Source organism: Brachyistius frenatus, unplaced genomic scaffold (genome assembly GCF_029030835.1).
Source record: "Brachyistius frenatus isolate BFR_SWC_R1_liver_20210118 unplaced genomic scaffold, ASM2903083v1 Contig_1, whole genome shotgun sequence".
Lineage (NCBI taxonomy): Eukaryota > Metazoa > Chordata > Actinopteri > Embiotocidae > Brachyistius > Brachyistius frenatus.
This window is the reverse complement of record NW_027210600.1, coordinates 6774463-6788674: the sequence shown is the minus strand read 5'-3', so window position 1 is coordinate 6788674 and position 14212 is coordinate 6774463. Positions and strand designations below refer to the sequence as shown.

General features: G+C 45.3%; 1 protein-coding gene across 1 annotated transcript; it reads left to right on the top strand.

The window, feature by feature from the left end:
* Positions 1 to 9933: 9933 nt before the first annotated feature.
* On the top strand, positions 9934 to 12562 carry phox2a (paired like homeobox 2A). Its single transcript, XM_069717141.1, has 3 exons — positions 9934 to 10205; positions 11376 to 11563; positions 11681 to 12562. The coding sequence occupies exons 1-3, from the start codon at positions 9983 to 9985 to the stop codon at positions 12173 to 12175; spliced, it is 906 nt and encodes a 301-aa protein (XP_069573242.1). The 5' UTR covers positions 9934 to 9982; the 3' UTR covers positions 12176 to 12562.
* Positions 12563 to 14212: the final 1650 nt, after the last annotated feature.

Below are 14212 nucleotides of genomic sequence, written 5' to 3'. Positions count from 1 at the left end.
GGGAATTCCTCTGTTTTTTGTTCCGCTTGTGTCCCACTGACACTCCTGATGGATGGATGGATGGATGGATACTTGTGTGTGTGTGTGTGTGTGTGTGTGTGTGTGTGTGTGTGTGTGTGTGTGTGTGACACCAGTGCCTGGGTGGGAATTCTGCAACAATAACGCTTGTCCACCTTGTGAAACAACATGACAGAGGAATTTCCTTGGAATTCTGCTCTGCGTGGGGGTCTGTGTCCAACGCAGAGGGTGAATACAGCAAAAAGAATCACACACACATGCACGCATTTCACACACACACACACGCACACACACCCTGTGGGAATGTCTTCTCCATAGGAAGGAATTGGCATGCAGGATAAAGACACATTCAGTCTTACTGGACCCCCCCTGGACCGCCCTCAATGACACAAACGCACTCAGCCTGTTTCGGTCCCGGCCACGCCGAGTCCCAGCTTGTGAGGAGGAAGTGCCAGTGGCGTTAAAATCCTCCCATCTCACAGCATCTTTACTGCAGTCATCAAAATCAAAACGATTAATTGATGTAAGTTCGTATTCAAGACAAAAAAAAATGCCAAACATTTACTGGTCCCAGCTTCTTTAACACGAACATTGTCTTAATTGCATATTTGAATAAACAACATTGAAACCATCCTCCTACGTATCCTACTTAAAGAGTCACCTCTCAGTGGTTTCAATGTTCTGGTAGATTTTTGTCTGTCACACTGAGGGTATGATGGATCATGCAGATTTGAAGATGTCACTTTGGCTTCTGGTGACAACAATGTCAGTTGCTAAATGACTTTTCTTACTGCTAATATTAAAAAGTCCAAATCTGCTTCGTCTTACTGTATTAATTCTCCATCTCCTAATGAGGGACGGTGGTTTTACCTACATTCACCAGTGTGCAGCAAGATGTTGGAGATGTTCTACCAGTCTGTTGTGGCCAGTGAACTGTACTTCTCCGTGGTCTGCTGGGGGGGGGGGGGGGGCAGCATTGGAGCAGGCGACACCAACAGACTTAACAAACTGGTTAAGAAGGCCGGCTCCATCATCGGCTGCAAACTGGACAGCCTGGAAAAGGTGGTGGAGAGGAGGACGCTGAACAAACTATTATCCATATTGGATAATCCTGTCCACCCTCTCCACCACCTGCTGCAGGGACAGAGGAGGACGTTCTCCAAAAGACTCGTCCAGCTCCGCTGTCACAAGGACAGATACAGGAGATCATTCCTGCCCACTGCAATAAGACTGTACAATAACTCACCTCTGGCAAAATCCATCACACAACAATAACACCGTTGGTTGTTTGTTTTCTTGTTTGTTTAAATCCTTGCACTATTGTATAGTTAGTTCAATTTAATTTAATATTATTCTATTTTATTGTAGATATTGTGCATCTTTATTTTACTTTGCTTTACTTTTACTTTATTTTACTCTGTTGATTTATTGCTTTTGCTGTATCTATAAGGCTGCTGTAGTGGAAAAAAAAAAAAAAAAAAAAACAATCCCCCGTGTGGGATTAATAAAGTAGCTATCTATCTATCTGTCATCTTATCAATACATCTCGGCAGAAAAATGCAGAATAATCTGTGAATTCAGAGCAGACCCGGTCTGGTTTGTTTGTACATCCTAAAATGTTTTCTGATCGAGAGCTGTGCTTCCCGGAAGCTGAAAAGATTTTCTTCCGCTCCGTCGTCTTCACGTTCCCGGTCGAATACGTGCTCATGGGTCTAAACCTACTCTGTGCTTGTAGTAACTGCAGGTTGTGCTGCAAATGAACTGCCGAATACCTGAAATGCCATCTGCGTGAAGCTGATGAAGGTGAACCGTTGACACCCACAGAGAAAGGAGCAACAGGCTGGCAGATGTTTAAAAAAACACACACACACACACACACACACACACGACCCTCTGCATCTGGACAGTAGATCAGGTTCTGCTTTGATACCTTGAGGCCTTTCTCAGCTCTTATAACCCTCAAACAAATCTTCATGGTTTTAGGAAGACAAAATGGTGTGTGTGTGTGTGTGTGTGTGTGTGTGTGTGTGTGTGTGTGTGTGTGTGTGTGTGTGTGTGTGTGTGTGTGTGTGTGTGTGTGTGTATCCATTTACCCTCCCCGAGGAGGAAGACAAGAATAAGAAGAGGAGGAGAAAGAGAAGAGGCTCTTAGTCTGTCCGTCAGGCTATTTCTGACTGCTGCCATTTCTCTGATTAGATTATGGAGAAACAGAAACCTGGCCCTCCATCCTCCTAACCTCCCTCTCCCACTATCTCACCACATTTCACTCGCTCACCCTCATCCTCCCTCTGCCTTCTGCTCAGTCTCTCTCCGCCTGTCTCTCCTCCACCTTTTCCCTCCCTCCGTCCGTCCGTCCGTCCGTCCGTCTCTCTCCTCTTCGTCCACACCCTGCTGCAAACAAGAATGCAGGGGAGACGCAACACAGACAGGTGAGCGGGAGGGTGAAAGGTCAAACGTGGTGAAAGGTCAACGCACCACCGCGAGTTAATGTCGAGGCCGCAGTACTTTTTGGTGGTGAATTTCTTGCGGGTCGGCGGACCCCGACCTGGCCCGAGGGGCCACGGTCGTGCACGCGGATCAACTCGAATGAAAGTTTGTGCAAATTTCGGGCAGAACAACTGCGGCTAAAAGCAGATGAAAGGGGGGCCCCCACTGACCCATCAACCTCTGCAAGCGCACACGGGGTCCCCCACCTCCCCACCCCACCAGAGGGCCCATGAAAGGGGGTTCGAGGCCCCACCATGAACTGCGATGTGTCGAGCCCGGGACCTTTTACGTGTCTTGTCCCTACTTCTCTGGACAGAGCTCCACTGAAATGTGTTTGTCTTCTGCGCAGTCCGTGTGGGCAGCAGCAGCCAGCAGCAGCAGCAGCAGCTCGGAGAGGTGCAGCAGCCAGGTGGAGGTGGTGAATGATGAACGACTACTAGCGCCTCTCCCATTATCATATCTGTCCCTGCTCTTAACGGGGGATTTTCATCCGTGTCCCTCTCCACTCCTCTCATCCCTCCCTCCCTCCCTCCCACCACCCCTCTCCCTCTCATTGTGCTCCCCCAGGAAAGCGGATCGATTACACCTCCATTACCTCAGTCCACTCAGCTCTTAGTCTGAAGACGCTCCTCTTCATGCAGCAGCGCAGTTATCTCAGCCTACACTAACATTTCTTTTCGGTTTTCTCGTGCTTGTTACAATATTGGCGTTAACGCAGAGGATTTTTTTTTATTTTTTTTTTTTGGTGGCGGTTCGAGGGACGGACCGGAGCAAGTAGAGCACGCACCGGATGCCGTCCGGTTACCGCAAGGCAGTCACGTGACGGTCCCCTGGGAAAATTAGCATAAAAAGACAAATAAAGGAGCCCACCAAAAAAAAAAAAAAAAAAAAAAAAAAACACACCAGTCTGTCTGTCCTCCTTTCTTTTAAAGAAAAGGAACAAATCCATTCCGCCTAATTCGAACCTTGCTCAGGGACAGCTCGCGTGGCAGATTGCAGCCTAATTAGTTTAGAGGGAATTTAATTCAATTAACTTTCCACAGCTCCGCGCGCCCCGCCGCTGGGCTGCTTTCAGAGCGCGGGGCCAGAGCTCGAGATCTAATTAGCGTGTTTGGAGAAGCTCTCCTGCGCGCGGCCATCCCTCGCTGCTCCAGCTGTGGTGCGCCTGTGTGAGTGTGTGTGTGTGTGTGTGTGTGTGTGTGTGTGTGTGTGTGTGTGTGTGTGTGTGTGTGTGTGTGTGTACTGTGGTCTCCCGGGAGCTGTTTTTTATCCTAAAAAGCTTCTTTTTTAAGTAACACGCCGTTATCCATTAGGATAATACAGGTCTGGTGCCGCAGCAGAGATGTACGCTGCATGTGAATAACCGCAGCTGCTCTGCGTCACACTCCGGCTGATGAATGCACGTTGTAGTGGACTTAAATAAGCATGAGTGTAATTTGATGGGTTCAAATTGAAGGCCATATTTCGAGGCACTTTTGGCAGCTTCATTCTGATGAGTCTTTGTGCTGGACTGTCATTTTGGCTCATTGGGCCTTTATCCAACCTGACTGTAATGGTCGTGTTGAGCCAAACTTAGTGTCCTCAAGCAAATATAGTGTTGTTGTTTTTTTAGTATAGTAAAACACTGGTTTTCTTTGTGTGTGTTTTATACGTTCTGATATGATTTGAATTACCCATTTTGTGCCCTTTTTTTTTTTTTTTTTTTGCACACTTTGTAAAATATTTTACATCTTAAACCAAGGAGTAATTTCAGTCCAGCTCTTTCTCCTCAATATGCTGATGATTTGGTGGATGTTTGCTCTGCGCTGTTTCATCAGGTTGTTCCGTCTAATCGTGCATTACTAACCCTCTCTTAGGTGGTGGTGGTGGTGGTGCACTTTGGCCCGGGGAAAGGCCTACACTAATAAAGAATGTCATTAAAGTGTTTCAAAAAAATATTTAGCCTAAACCGTATTAGGTGGTTTACGTGACTTTATTTTTCCTCGTGCATTGCCTGCGGACCCACGCTGATTTTGATCACGTATGAACACCTGAGTGAGGAGCTCAGTGTAACTTCTGCGCTCGATGCCTTCTCTCTCGTCTCTAAACCGAGTTGATGGGCGCCGTCGTCTCGCCCCGGAGCGTCACGGTATATTCCGGTAATTGGGGACTGATATGCGGGGACAGGCTGCACCGACGGGACCCCCGGGCCCACCACCTCCCCCACTGCTCCGTCTCTCATCCATCACCGGGCAAATCAAATGCGCACCGCCAGCCTCCGCCGCTGTAAAGACGCGGGCCGATGTTAACGGCAGGATCCGCGACTTGTGATTTTATGTTATGCGCAATCAAATCGACCTCCGAGGGAAGAGCATCTTAAGAGGGGCGATGACACGACACATTTTAGTGACACTGCAGGTAGCGAGGCAGCACGCGCGCACACACACACACACACACACACACACACACACACACACACACACACACACACACACACACACACACACACACACACACACACACACACACACACACACACACACACACTGGCCTGCTGGGTTTAAAGCAGTCAGCAGAGATAAGGATGGAGTTGCAAATAAAAATGAAGTATGGGTCCTAATAATCCTATTAAACAAGAGGGATGCTTTACTGACTGTCAATAATATAAACGATTGACAGCAGATTAAAAAGAAAATGTATGGTCACGTTATGTGACCACAAATATCGTACGAACACAAGATAAATACGGATTCATTTAAAACGTGAAGCAACGGAGACAGATTTCTGTTTATCTAATTTATCTGCACACGGTCTGATGTTTTATTAAACCTAAATATTGAAATTCAAGAATGCGAAAATACACACATTTTAAATTACTGTGGTTTATAATTTAGGGTATATAATACTGTTAATATTTGGAATTAAAGGAATTAATAGTAGTCTATTGTTTGTGTTGCATTATGGATTTTAATTCATGAGTAGTCTATATGTTCATTTTACTTATTAAAGTGATCAATTTAAAACGCAGAAATGTTGGTATTTGCTCAAATGATTGCAGCTCCAACGCTCTCTAAATCACATTAAGTTAAATGTAATTTGAGACGGAATCAGGCAGTGATGGAGGGTTATTCGTTACGGTGTCTCACTGCAGCAAATACAGGCCTATGTCTGTTTGGTTCGTTTGGTTTGTTTTACCCCCTGTTGTATTTTAATGCCGCAGCCATCGGCTCACATTAGTGTTAAAAAAAAAAAAATCTGCCTTGACTTCATGGATACATCAGACCTGGGCACTGACCTCAGTTTGTAAACGTATTTCAGAGGAGGTTCATATCCAGAGCTGAGAATCAATAGCTGCCTCAGACGGAGGCAAGAAACCGGCTTTGAGCACACGGGACGTGTTGTTCTGTGAGCTGCCGTGATGGATGGATGGATGGACCTGGCAGCCTCCCTCTCTTGACTGACAACCTCACTTAGATTTCAGACCACCACCGCGTGTCACGGGACACAAACCGGACTGGGCCTCCTGCGTGGCTTTTCATCAAACCAGTGTCGCTGCATGTCCCATCCTTCACTCATCCCTTACAGCCCCTGTCTCTATCCATACACCTCTCCGTCTCTACATCAGTGCCATCCATCATAGAGAGCGGTCCTTCCCAGCCTCGCTCCGCCGGCTCTCCTGAACGTGGCCCAGCAGAGCTCCAGTCGGCAGAAGACCACCACAAACAATTACAGTACCCGGAGAGATGGGAGCAGAAATTTAAATTCCTCTGCAGATCACGCTCGTTTCGAGTTGTAAATAAGCTATAGGGCAGACAGGACAATTAATGGGGAGTGAATGAAAGGCCCGGTGCGGAGTCCCTCAGCAAAAATGTCCAGTCATTGTAGGCTTTTAATAGCTTAAAATATATTAATAGAGGGGCATTTATTATTCATAGTATTTTAACAAAACTAAAACAAAGAGAAATCCCATTATATCAGCCTGTATTTTATAGTCTTGTTTAATAAAACTGCTGTTATTTTATGTTGATGTGCTTCCTAATTATTCTCATTGTGGTTAATATATTGCTTGATTATTTACATTTACAAGATTTCTTTCCTGCCATTATAATTTCATGTTTTAACACTGTATAATATTGCTTTTAAATCAAGAACAGACATAATCATTGAAAAGGTGAACTGTTCCTTTACTCTGGACTCGTACCTCTGATTAGAAACGGACAGCATGTAATGTGCGTTCATACGTTTTTCCCTAATAACCCAGTCCTCCGTGCGGGCCTATAATCCCTATAGTCGGGGTTCCTCTCTCAGGGGCCCTCAGGAGCCTCTAGGGGACCATTGTGTCCCCCTCTGTTGACTCAGACGCTATGAATGCCAAAGCTCCCCGTTACTGTTTCCGTCAAATCGCCCCCATGAATGTAAAAGTCCAAAGTTAAAGCCTCCGCAGAGGAGAGGTCTCCCCCCCCCCCTGCGCCGCATCGAGCACTATAGGGCGGATTAGTGGCCTGGAAGAGACCGGTCCCCTCTTTGAAGGGATTAAAGTTTAAATGCTTAAAAAGCGGGAGAGCTAAGGTCGCTCCTGGCTGCTCTTTTTTTTTTTTTTTTTTTTTTAGGGAGGGAAGCAGAAACGGCCTGGAGAGTTTAACTTTGAAACAGTTTAACTTTCTCGGTAAACTCACCTCTGAACCCTGCAGACGGGGACGAGGACACAACAGACGGGACGGCCTGGAGCCGACTGGTTCATGAGGGATTCCCAAAAACCTCTGTAGGCTTAAAAAAAAAACGTTTATTTATTTTAAGTGCCATAAAGAACACAGTGCTTTCATCTGCAGCAGCCATGTTGATTGGTGACTTTACTTGAATTTGGGACAGTGTTATTAATCTAGAAATATGTCTGAGGAGCTGTTTCCCTGCTGCTTTAGTGTCTTATGTGGGCTGCAGGGCAAATGACTTAATAAACAACTAATACTGAGCTGACCTACTGTATTTTATGCCGTGTAGCATCAATAAAGCCAATTCTTATGGAAGTAGAACACTTTAATGTACTGACAAATAGACGGTAAAGGGAGAAGAGTATACTCGTCATTATATTAGGGGAGGGGTGGACAAAAATATGTCTTTAGAAGAGATGCATGAAACTGGGATTTAGGGTTAAACTTTGTTTAAAATAAATAAATAAATAAAATAAAAAAAGATACAATAATAAAATACCTTAGGCATAAATAAGACAGATAGAATGAAGTCTGCGACAAAAAAAAAAAGTCAATGTAGAACTCTTGTGCCAGGCCTTGGTGAGCCTCGGACCCGGACAGAAGGAACTACAAGCCAACATCAACACCACGAGCACGGCTGCCGCCCCCTGCCCCGAGCATCCACCAACTCTCGAACAAATATTAACAAAATGTGCACTTTAAGTGAGCGCATAGTGGCAAATGCGCGCATGCGCGCGTGTACAGTGTCACTAAAGAGCGTTATTTATTTATTTTTTTTGCAGCCTCTGGTCAAGCAGAGATAAGAGCGCGCACTTTGAGCACCATTACGCATTTTACGCGCGGGCACACAGCCAAATTTAATTAATTTATCGCGCGCACGAACAATATAATTTTGGTTTGTGGATCGTATTATATGGTGAAATTCACCCACTAATAAAAAGCCTGTTAATTTCATGAGCAGAGTCGTCTTCTGTCTTCTTTTTTTCTTTTTTTTTTTTAAATCGCACCAGATTTTGGAGACAGCGTGGAGCGCCTGCCTGCAGGTTTCAGTACCCTGAGTAAGCGTGAGTGAGTGTGAGCTTGTGTGTGTGACGGGGGCCGTGTGGGATATGACTTATCACATTGTATGACACCGAACAATAAACTTAAACCAATTTATGAAGCGTCAATGCGTTTATGGTTAGCCTATCGTGGATGCTCGGGTGTTCCCTCTCCAGTCCTATACATCAAAGTGACGCTCGCTACGGTGACATCTCCGTAAAAGTGATCGGAATCAAATCAAAGCTTTTAATCTCGACAATCACCGTCACATCTGGACGTTTTCCCTCGCATAAAGAGTTCTGTGGCTGAGCTGCGGTTCTTTCCGCGAGCCAGTCAAACACTATTGACCAGTTACGGATCATTATTTGGGGCTGAATCTTTTGCTCGTAGGCGTTATTTTAATCGCTAATTTAAGTTCAATTGGACGAAAATAGCGTATATTATTGCAAAGTATTAATTAGACTTAACATGATCTGGTAGAACAGCGAAAAGATGTTCACCCTGACGATGTGTTTTTCCAGCATGGGGACATATTAAGATCTCAAACCGGACTACTCCTCTCTCCTTTGTATTCACTTCTTTAAAAAAAAAAAAAAAAAAAAAAAAAAAATCTCCCGGATTATATTGCGATATTTCACCTGCTACATTCAAATTTCAAACCCCAAAAAGTCCCAAAGACGCTCTTTCAAATGAATACCACAAAGACACTCGAGCGCCGGACATGATTTATAGGCCTGGAAGCCTTTTTTTTTTTTTTGAGAGAGAGACTGAGGCCAGGCTTGAGTGGCAGCTGACGCATAATGAGGAGTGAAAGAGGAAACAAAACAGCCTATTTCAGCCTAATAGAGTCTTATGGGTCTTACATTTCTACCTGGAGAGTTTAAGAGCTGATTAAAATCATAACAAACGCAGTTCAATCGTCACATGTTAATTGATTCTGGTCACATCTGGGTTGAGAGGGAAGACCGAACTCACCCGGATCAGACACGTCCGATAAAGGATGCATACGCAGATTGTGGCGATTTAAATGAAGAAGCCGTTGTTGTTGTTTTTTTTTGTGTTTTTTTTTTTTAGATTTAACTCTGCTGACACCTGCGAGCTCGCGATGCCGTGGACCGCGTGGGCGGTGCAGCGAGCGGTGGGAGGAGGAGAAGGAGGAAGGAGGAGGAGGAGGTGGGGGAGGGAGGGAGGGAGGGGTGCGTCCTCCGTGTCCACGCTCACTCGCTGGTGGCATTGTCATGGAAACTAGACCACCGCCTCGCTATTGTCTCGCGCCCTGCCAAGTTTATTATAAACATCGCGCGAGCCGCAGCAGCGCTGTCAAACGGAGGAGCGCGAGCGCAGAGCGAGCTGCAGTCCACGGAGGGTAGCCTGAAGAGACGGACGGACGGACGGACGGACACACACACACACACACACACACACAAATACAGAGAGAAGACCGGGAGAAAGTGATAGAGGGAGAGTGGAGCTGAAAACATCTGGATTACTTACAAGAAAAACACCCGCGCGACAGTGAGATATAAACCACAGAGCTGCAAAGAGTTTTGGAGAGACGAACCGGCTGTGTTGGTCAATTCTGGAGAGAGAAACCTGCTCCGACTCCATTCACCGTTACCTTCAACGTTAAAAAAAAAAAAAAAAAAAAAAAAAAAAGGCAGCTGCAGACACACCTGAAGCCCACTGGCACGTCACCTCGCCGGTTTATTTTTTTTTCGCAGACCGGTGTTTTGCACCGGCTGACCTCGATGTATAAGATGGATTACTCCTACCTGAACTCCTATGACTCCTGCATGGCGGCAATGGAAGCGTCGGCCTACGCGGACTTCAGCTCCTGCAGCCAGGCCAGCTCCTTCCAGTACAACCCGATCCGGAGCGGACCTTTCTCCAACCCGGGCTGCACTCCGCTCAGCACGGCCAGCTGCACTCTGGGAGCCCTGCGAGAGCACCAGCCCACGCCTTACTCCTCAGGTAGATCACACCGACGTCCAGCTGGTTATTCTCCTGTAAATAAACGAAACAAGATGCGGCGATTCTTGTGCGTTACGCTGAATTGTTTTTTTAAAGCGAGGAAATAATTGTATGAGCTGAACTTCTTTTTTTTTTTTTTTTTCAAATATTTCTAAAACAATTGGCCTATTCCATAAAAATTAAAAATACATTTAATTGTCAGCTATGTGTTTCTTTAGAGATGACCTAACCACCTAATTTCAGGCCTGTAGGCCTAAATTGTTTTACATTGTGTTCGTTTTAACAGACTCAATTCTAATTGAATAGCTGCAATTATTAATTTATGAAAGAACACGTTTTCATGATGAATCTGCGTTACCTCGTACGTGACAAAATTTGTTGAAAAGCGAAAAGAATTTTTAAGATTAAAGTTGGATATTTACATCAATCTGTAATAAATCAGGGGTGAGGGGCTCATAATAATAGCCTAATAATAATAATAATAATATTAGCCCGACTAAAACAAATAATTATTTATTTACAATCATAATTGTATCCGAATCGAATTAAATTTAAGAATTTCCATTCATTATCCATTGTTTTTTTGTTTTGTTTTTTCTGGCGGGTGAACTTTTGACAGGCTTAAATTGAATTGTGCATTGTGATATTTCTATCTAGATTAAGAATGTATGGTCACCAACACTGTTATAATAATTTCGCTAAATAAACAGCCCATTACGTTTTTATGTCTAGAAACGATTTGAGTAAGTTCAGCTTCATTTAATGTATGTCAGAGGCCAGAGCTCTTAGTTAATGTTATATAAAAAAAAAAAAACGTTTCAGGCTAAATAAAGTAAAAAGAAAACCGGTATAAATGAATATTTTTGGTCTCATTTTGTCCGTTCTAATTACCTCTGAAAACAATCAATCAATTGTTCCACCTCCTATACGAACGATTAACAGTTTCGTTTTGACAAAAAAAAGAAAAAACCTTCTGAAAACGTTGTTTAAAAAAAAACATGTCTGAGTGTAAAAATCCGACGACGTAACAGGAGTCCTTCTTCTTTTACGCATGATGGCCTCCGCGTATTTTTTTTTTTTCGTTATTGTAGTCCACGGTCTCTGTAAGTTTACAATCATGTAACATTTTGCTTTTCAACCACTAAACGGATATAATTATTCTCCCTTCAGTCCCTTACAAGTTCTTCTCGGACCCCTCTGGCCTGAACGAGAAGAGGAAGCAGCGGCGCATCAGGACCACCTTCACCAGCTCCCAGCTGAAGGAGCTGGAGCGGGTCTTCGCCGAGACGCACTACCCGGACATCTACACCCGAGAGGAGCTGGCGCTGAAGATCGACCTGACCGAGGCCCGAGTACAGGTGGGAGGAACAGGCTTTTAATCGGCTGCACAACTTCACCAAAAATGACGTGAATGTCGCGTTACCCGACACGGTCAAACGTCAAAAATAAACGTTGCCTCTGTCTGTGATTGACAGGTGTGGTTTCAGAACCGGCGTGCCAAATTCCGTAAGCAGGAGCGCGCAGCCAACGCCAAAGTCAACAGCTCTGGTGGCACCACAGGCAGCAACACCAGCGGCAGCTCCGGAGGGAAGAAGAGCGGAGAGCCGAGATCTTCATCAGATGACGACGAGTCCAAAGAGTCCACCTGCAGCCCCACACCTGACAGCACGGCCTCCCTGCCGGGCTCTGCCAGTGGAAACCTGGGGAGCCCCGCCAGCCTGAGCCCCAGCCCGGCTCCTGTCAACAGCGGCTATGTCAACACCTCCAGCTCTCCAGTTCTCCAGGGGCTGAAGCCGCCGAGCTGGTCCAGCCTGGGGCCGTCCAACCCGGCCGTGGCTCAGCCGGCTGTCCAGACTCAGGAGATTCTGAAGGCCTGGCAGCCGGCGGACAGTATGACCGGGCCCTTTGCTGGAGTCCTGTCCTCCTTCCACAGAAAACCCAATCCCGCCATCAAGACAAATCTGTTCTGAAGCACAGATGGAGAGAGAATGAGAAACAAACTGGAACAGAGTTTCTGGCTTTTGTGGAGAGACTTACCCATCATCACGCTGAGTTCACCGGTGTAGTCTGCTGCTGTTCAGCAAGGCCTTCGTTCTTCTCTGAAAAACCGCCCTGCCAAACTCATTCACAACTCAGATAATAAAATCACAGGTCTGGTCACCATCAAAATGTTATGCAACCGTGTGCACACAACACCTGCAGAACCACCAGGACAATGGGCAGTTTCCTTCCCGAGTTGACTTCACATTCAAACAGTTTGACCAGAAATCCCTGTTTCTCCCATAAAACCTAAAAGACATACTCTATTTAATGACGCTGAACTGAACAGGCTCTTAAAGGATGTTTGTGTACAGCTGGATCGGAACCGATCTGACTCATAAACACGTCAGATGTTCACACGACACATGAATACGGAACCTCTTTTCCTCCATCTCGTCTGTCTTTTCTTGCGCCCGCGTTCCCACACTCACTGCGTCGCAACAAGCGGCGGCAGCTCCGATGAGCATGGCGGTCAGGTACCGGCTTAAAGCAGAAGTCTAAACATCATGCTCCAGTCTCTGCTGGGGAAACAAAACAAACAAAACTTTTACCCTCAAGCACAACCACCTCTAAAGCCCCCTGACACACAGACTTCCACCACAAGGAACGGGGGTCCCCCCCCCCTAAACCTCTTTGCCGAGCAGAGCGGGGCACCCCTAAATCCAATTAGAGCAGCGGGTCCAGACTAGACACCTCCCCAAGTTCAGATCATCCCCTCCTCCTCCTTTGCCCTCGTCAAGTCCCGACTCCCACACTCTCATCCCGTCCCATCACGCCTTCACCCATCGATTTCTGTTCGAATTCTGCGAGGGAACGAGGCAGAGAACTCGAGGCGTTTTAACCCCATTTTAGTTCACATCTGCAGCAGTTTCCGACCGGAGTTACACACAGAGCAGGTCTTGTTAGTCTCGTTGTAAATGACTTGTTGGTGTCACGGTACTACGGCTGGTTTCTCACTTCAACCGACTGAGAAGCTTTTCTATTCTCCTGCTCCACTGATGGGAACAAATGATTTTTTGTTGAGCGGGCAGTGCTTCAGTGTGCGGCGCGAGCTCGAGCAGACTTGCATCTCATCGCCCACTCTGACCCTTTGTTTTGGCCGATGTTCATTAACTCTCCCACAGCCGACAAATAAGGGATAATCGATCTCGCAAATGAAACACAACCTGGTCCAAACATGGAGTTTTCTACTGTATGTTCATTTATAACCAGATTTTTGTTCCTGTTGATGCCTTTTTTGTTTTTTTTGTTTGTTTTTTGCAATAAGACAAAAACAGAGCATCCGTTTGTACTTTTATTTCACTTCATAAAGTTGCCTGTAAATCATCTGTTTCCATTTGTTGAAAAATCAGTGTAGCAAAACTGATTTAGGAGGGAGAGTTTACGGCAGAAATCAAACTAAAAAAGGAAAAAAAAAAACCCATGTATTTATTAATATTTTTTATTGTCAGTGAGGAAACCCCACACCTTTCTTTGAACTGCTCCATACACTTTTGTGACTGTAAATTCTGTAATTAGTAATATAAATATTAGGTAGCATTGTTTTTTTTGTTTTTTTTTGCTTTACAGATCTATTTCATTGGAGAGCACCTGTCTCAACACGTCAATGAAAAGTATGACAGAAAGCTCTAGTGAATGAGAAGTTATAGCACTACTCTGAATATTCTAATAAATCTACATTATGGAGGCACTACCTGACGCATTTCATGATCTGCTTTCTTGTGTGTGACAAAATGATGAGCGTGTTGTGGATTATGTGCAGTGTCAGACCTCAGAAACTGACAGTTCTGAGGTATGAGCTCCTAAAATCAATTAAAAAGGTAATGACTGTCACGTAATTTGATTTTACCATACGGTCTTTCCCTTTCTGAGGCAGCAGGTCTACGGCTTACAGACCATAATAACCGCTTCATCTCTTTATCTTTCCCTGCAGAAGACAAAACAAGAAAATGAGTGAATCTATAAAA

Excerpts from the sequence above, each read along its gene's own strand:
- phox2a (XM_069717141.1), top strand. The coding sequence starts at position 9,983 with ATGTATAAGATGGATTACTCCTACCTGAACTCCTATGACTCCTGCATG. Across the intron at positions 10,206-11,375 it reads GCCCACGCCTTACTCCTCAG|TCCCTTACAAGTTCTTCTCG; the intron begins GTAGATCACACC and ends TTCTCCCTTCAG. Across the intron at positions 11,564-11,680 it reads TGACCGAGGCCCGAGTACAG|GTGTGGTTTCAGAACCGGCG; the intron begins GTGGGAGGAACA and ends TGTGATTGACAG.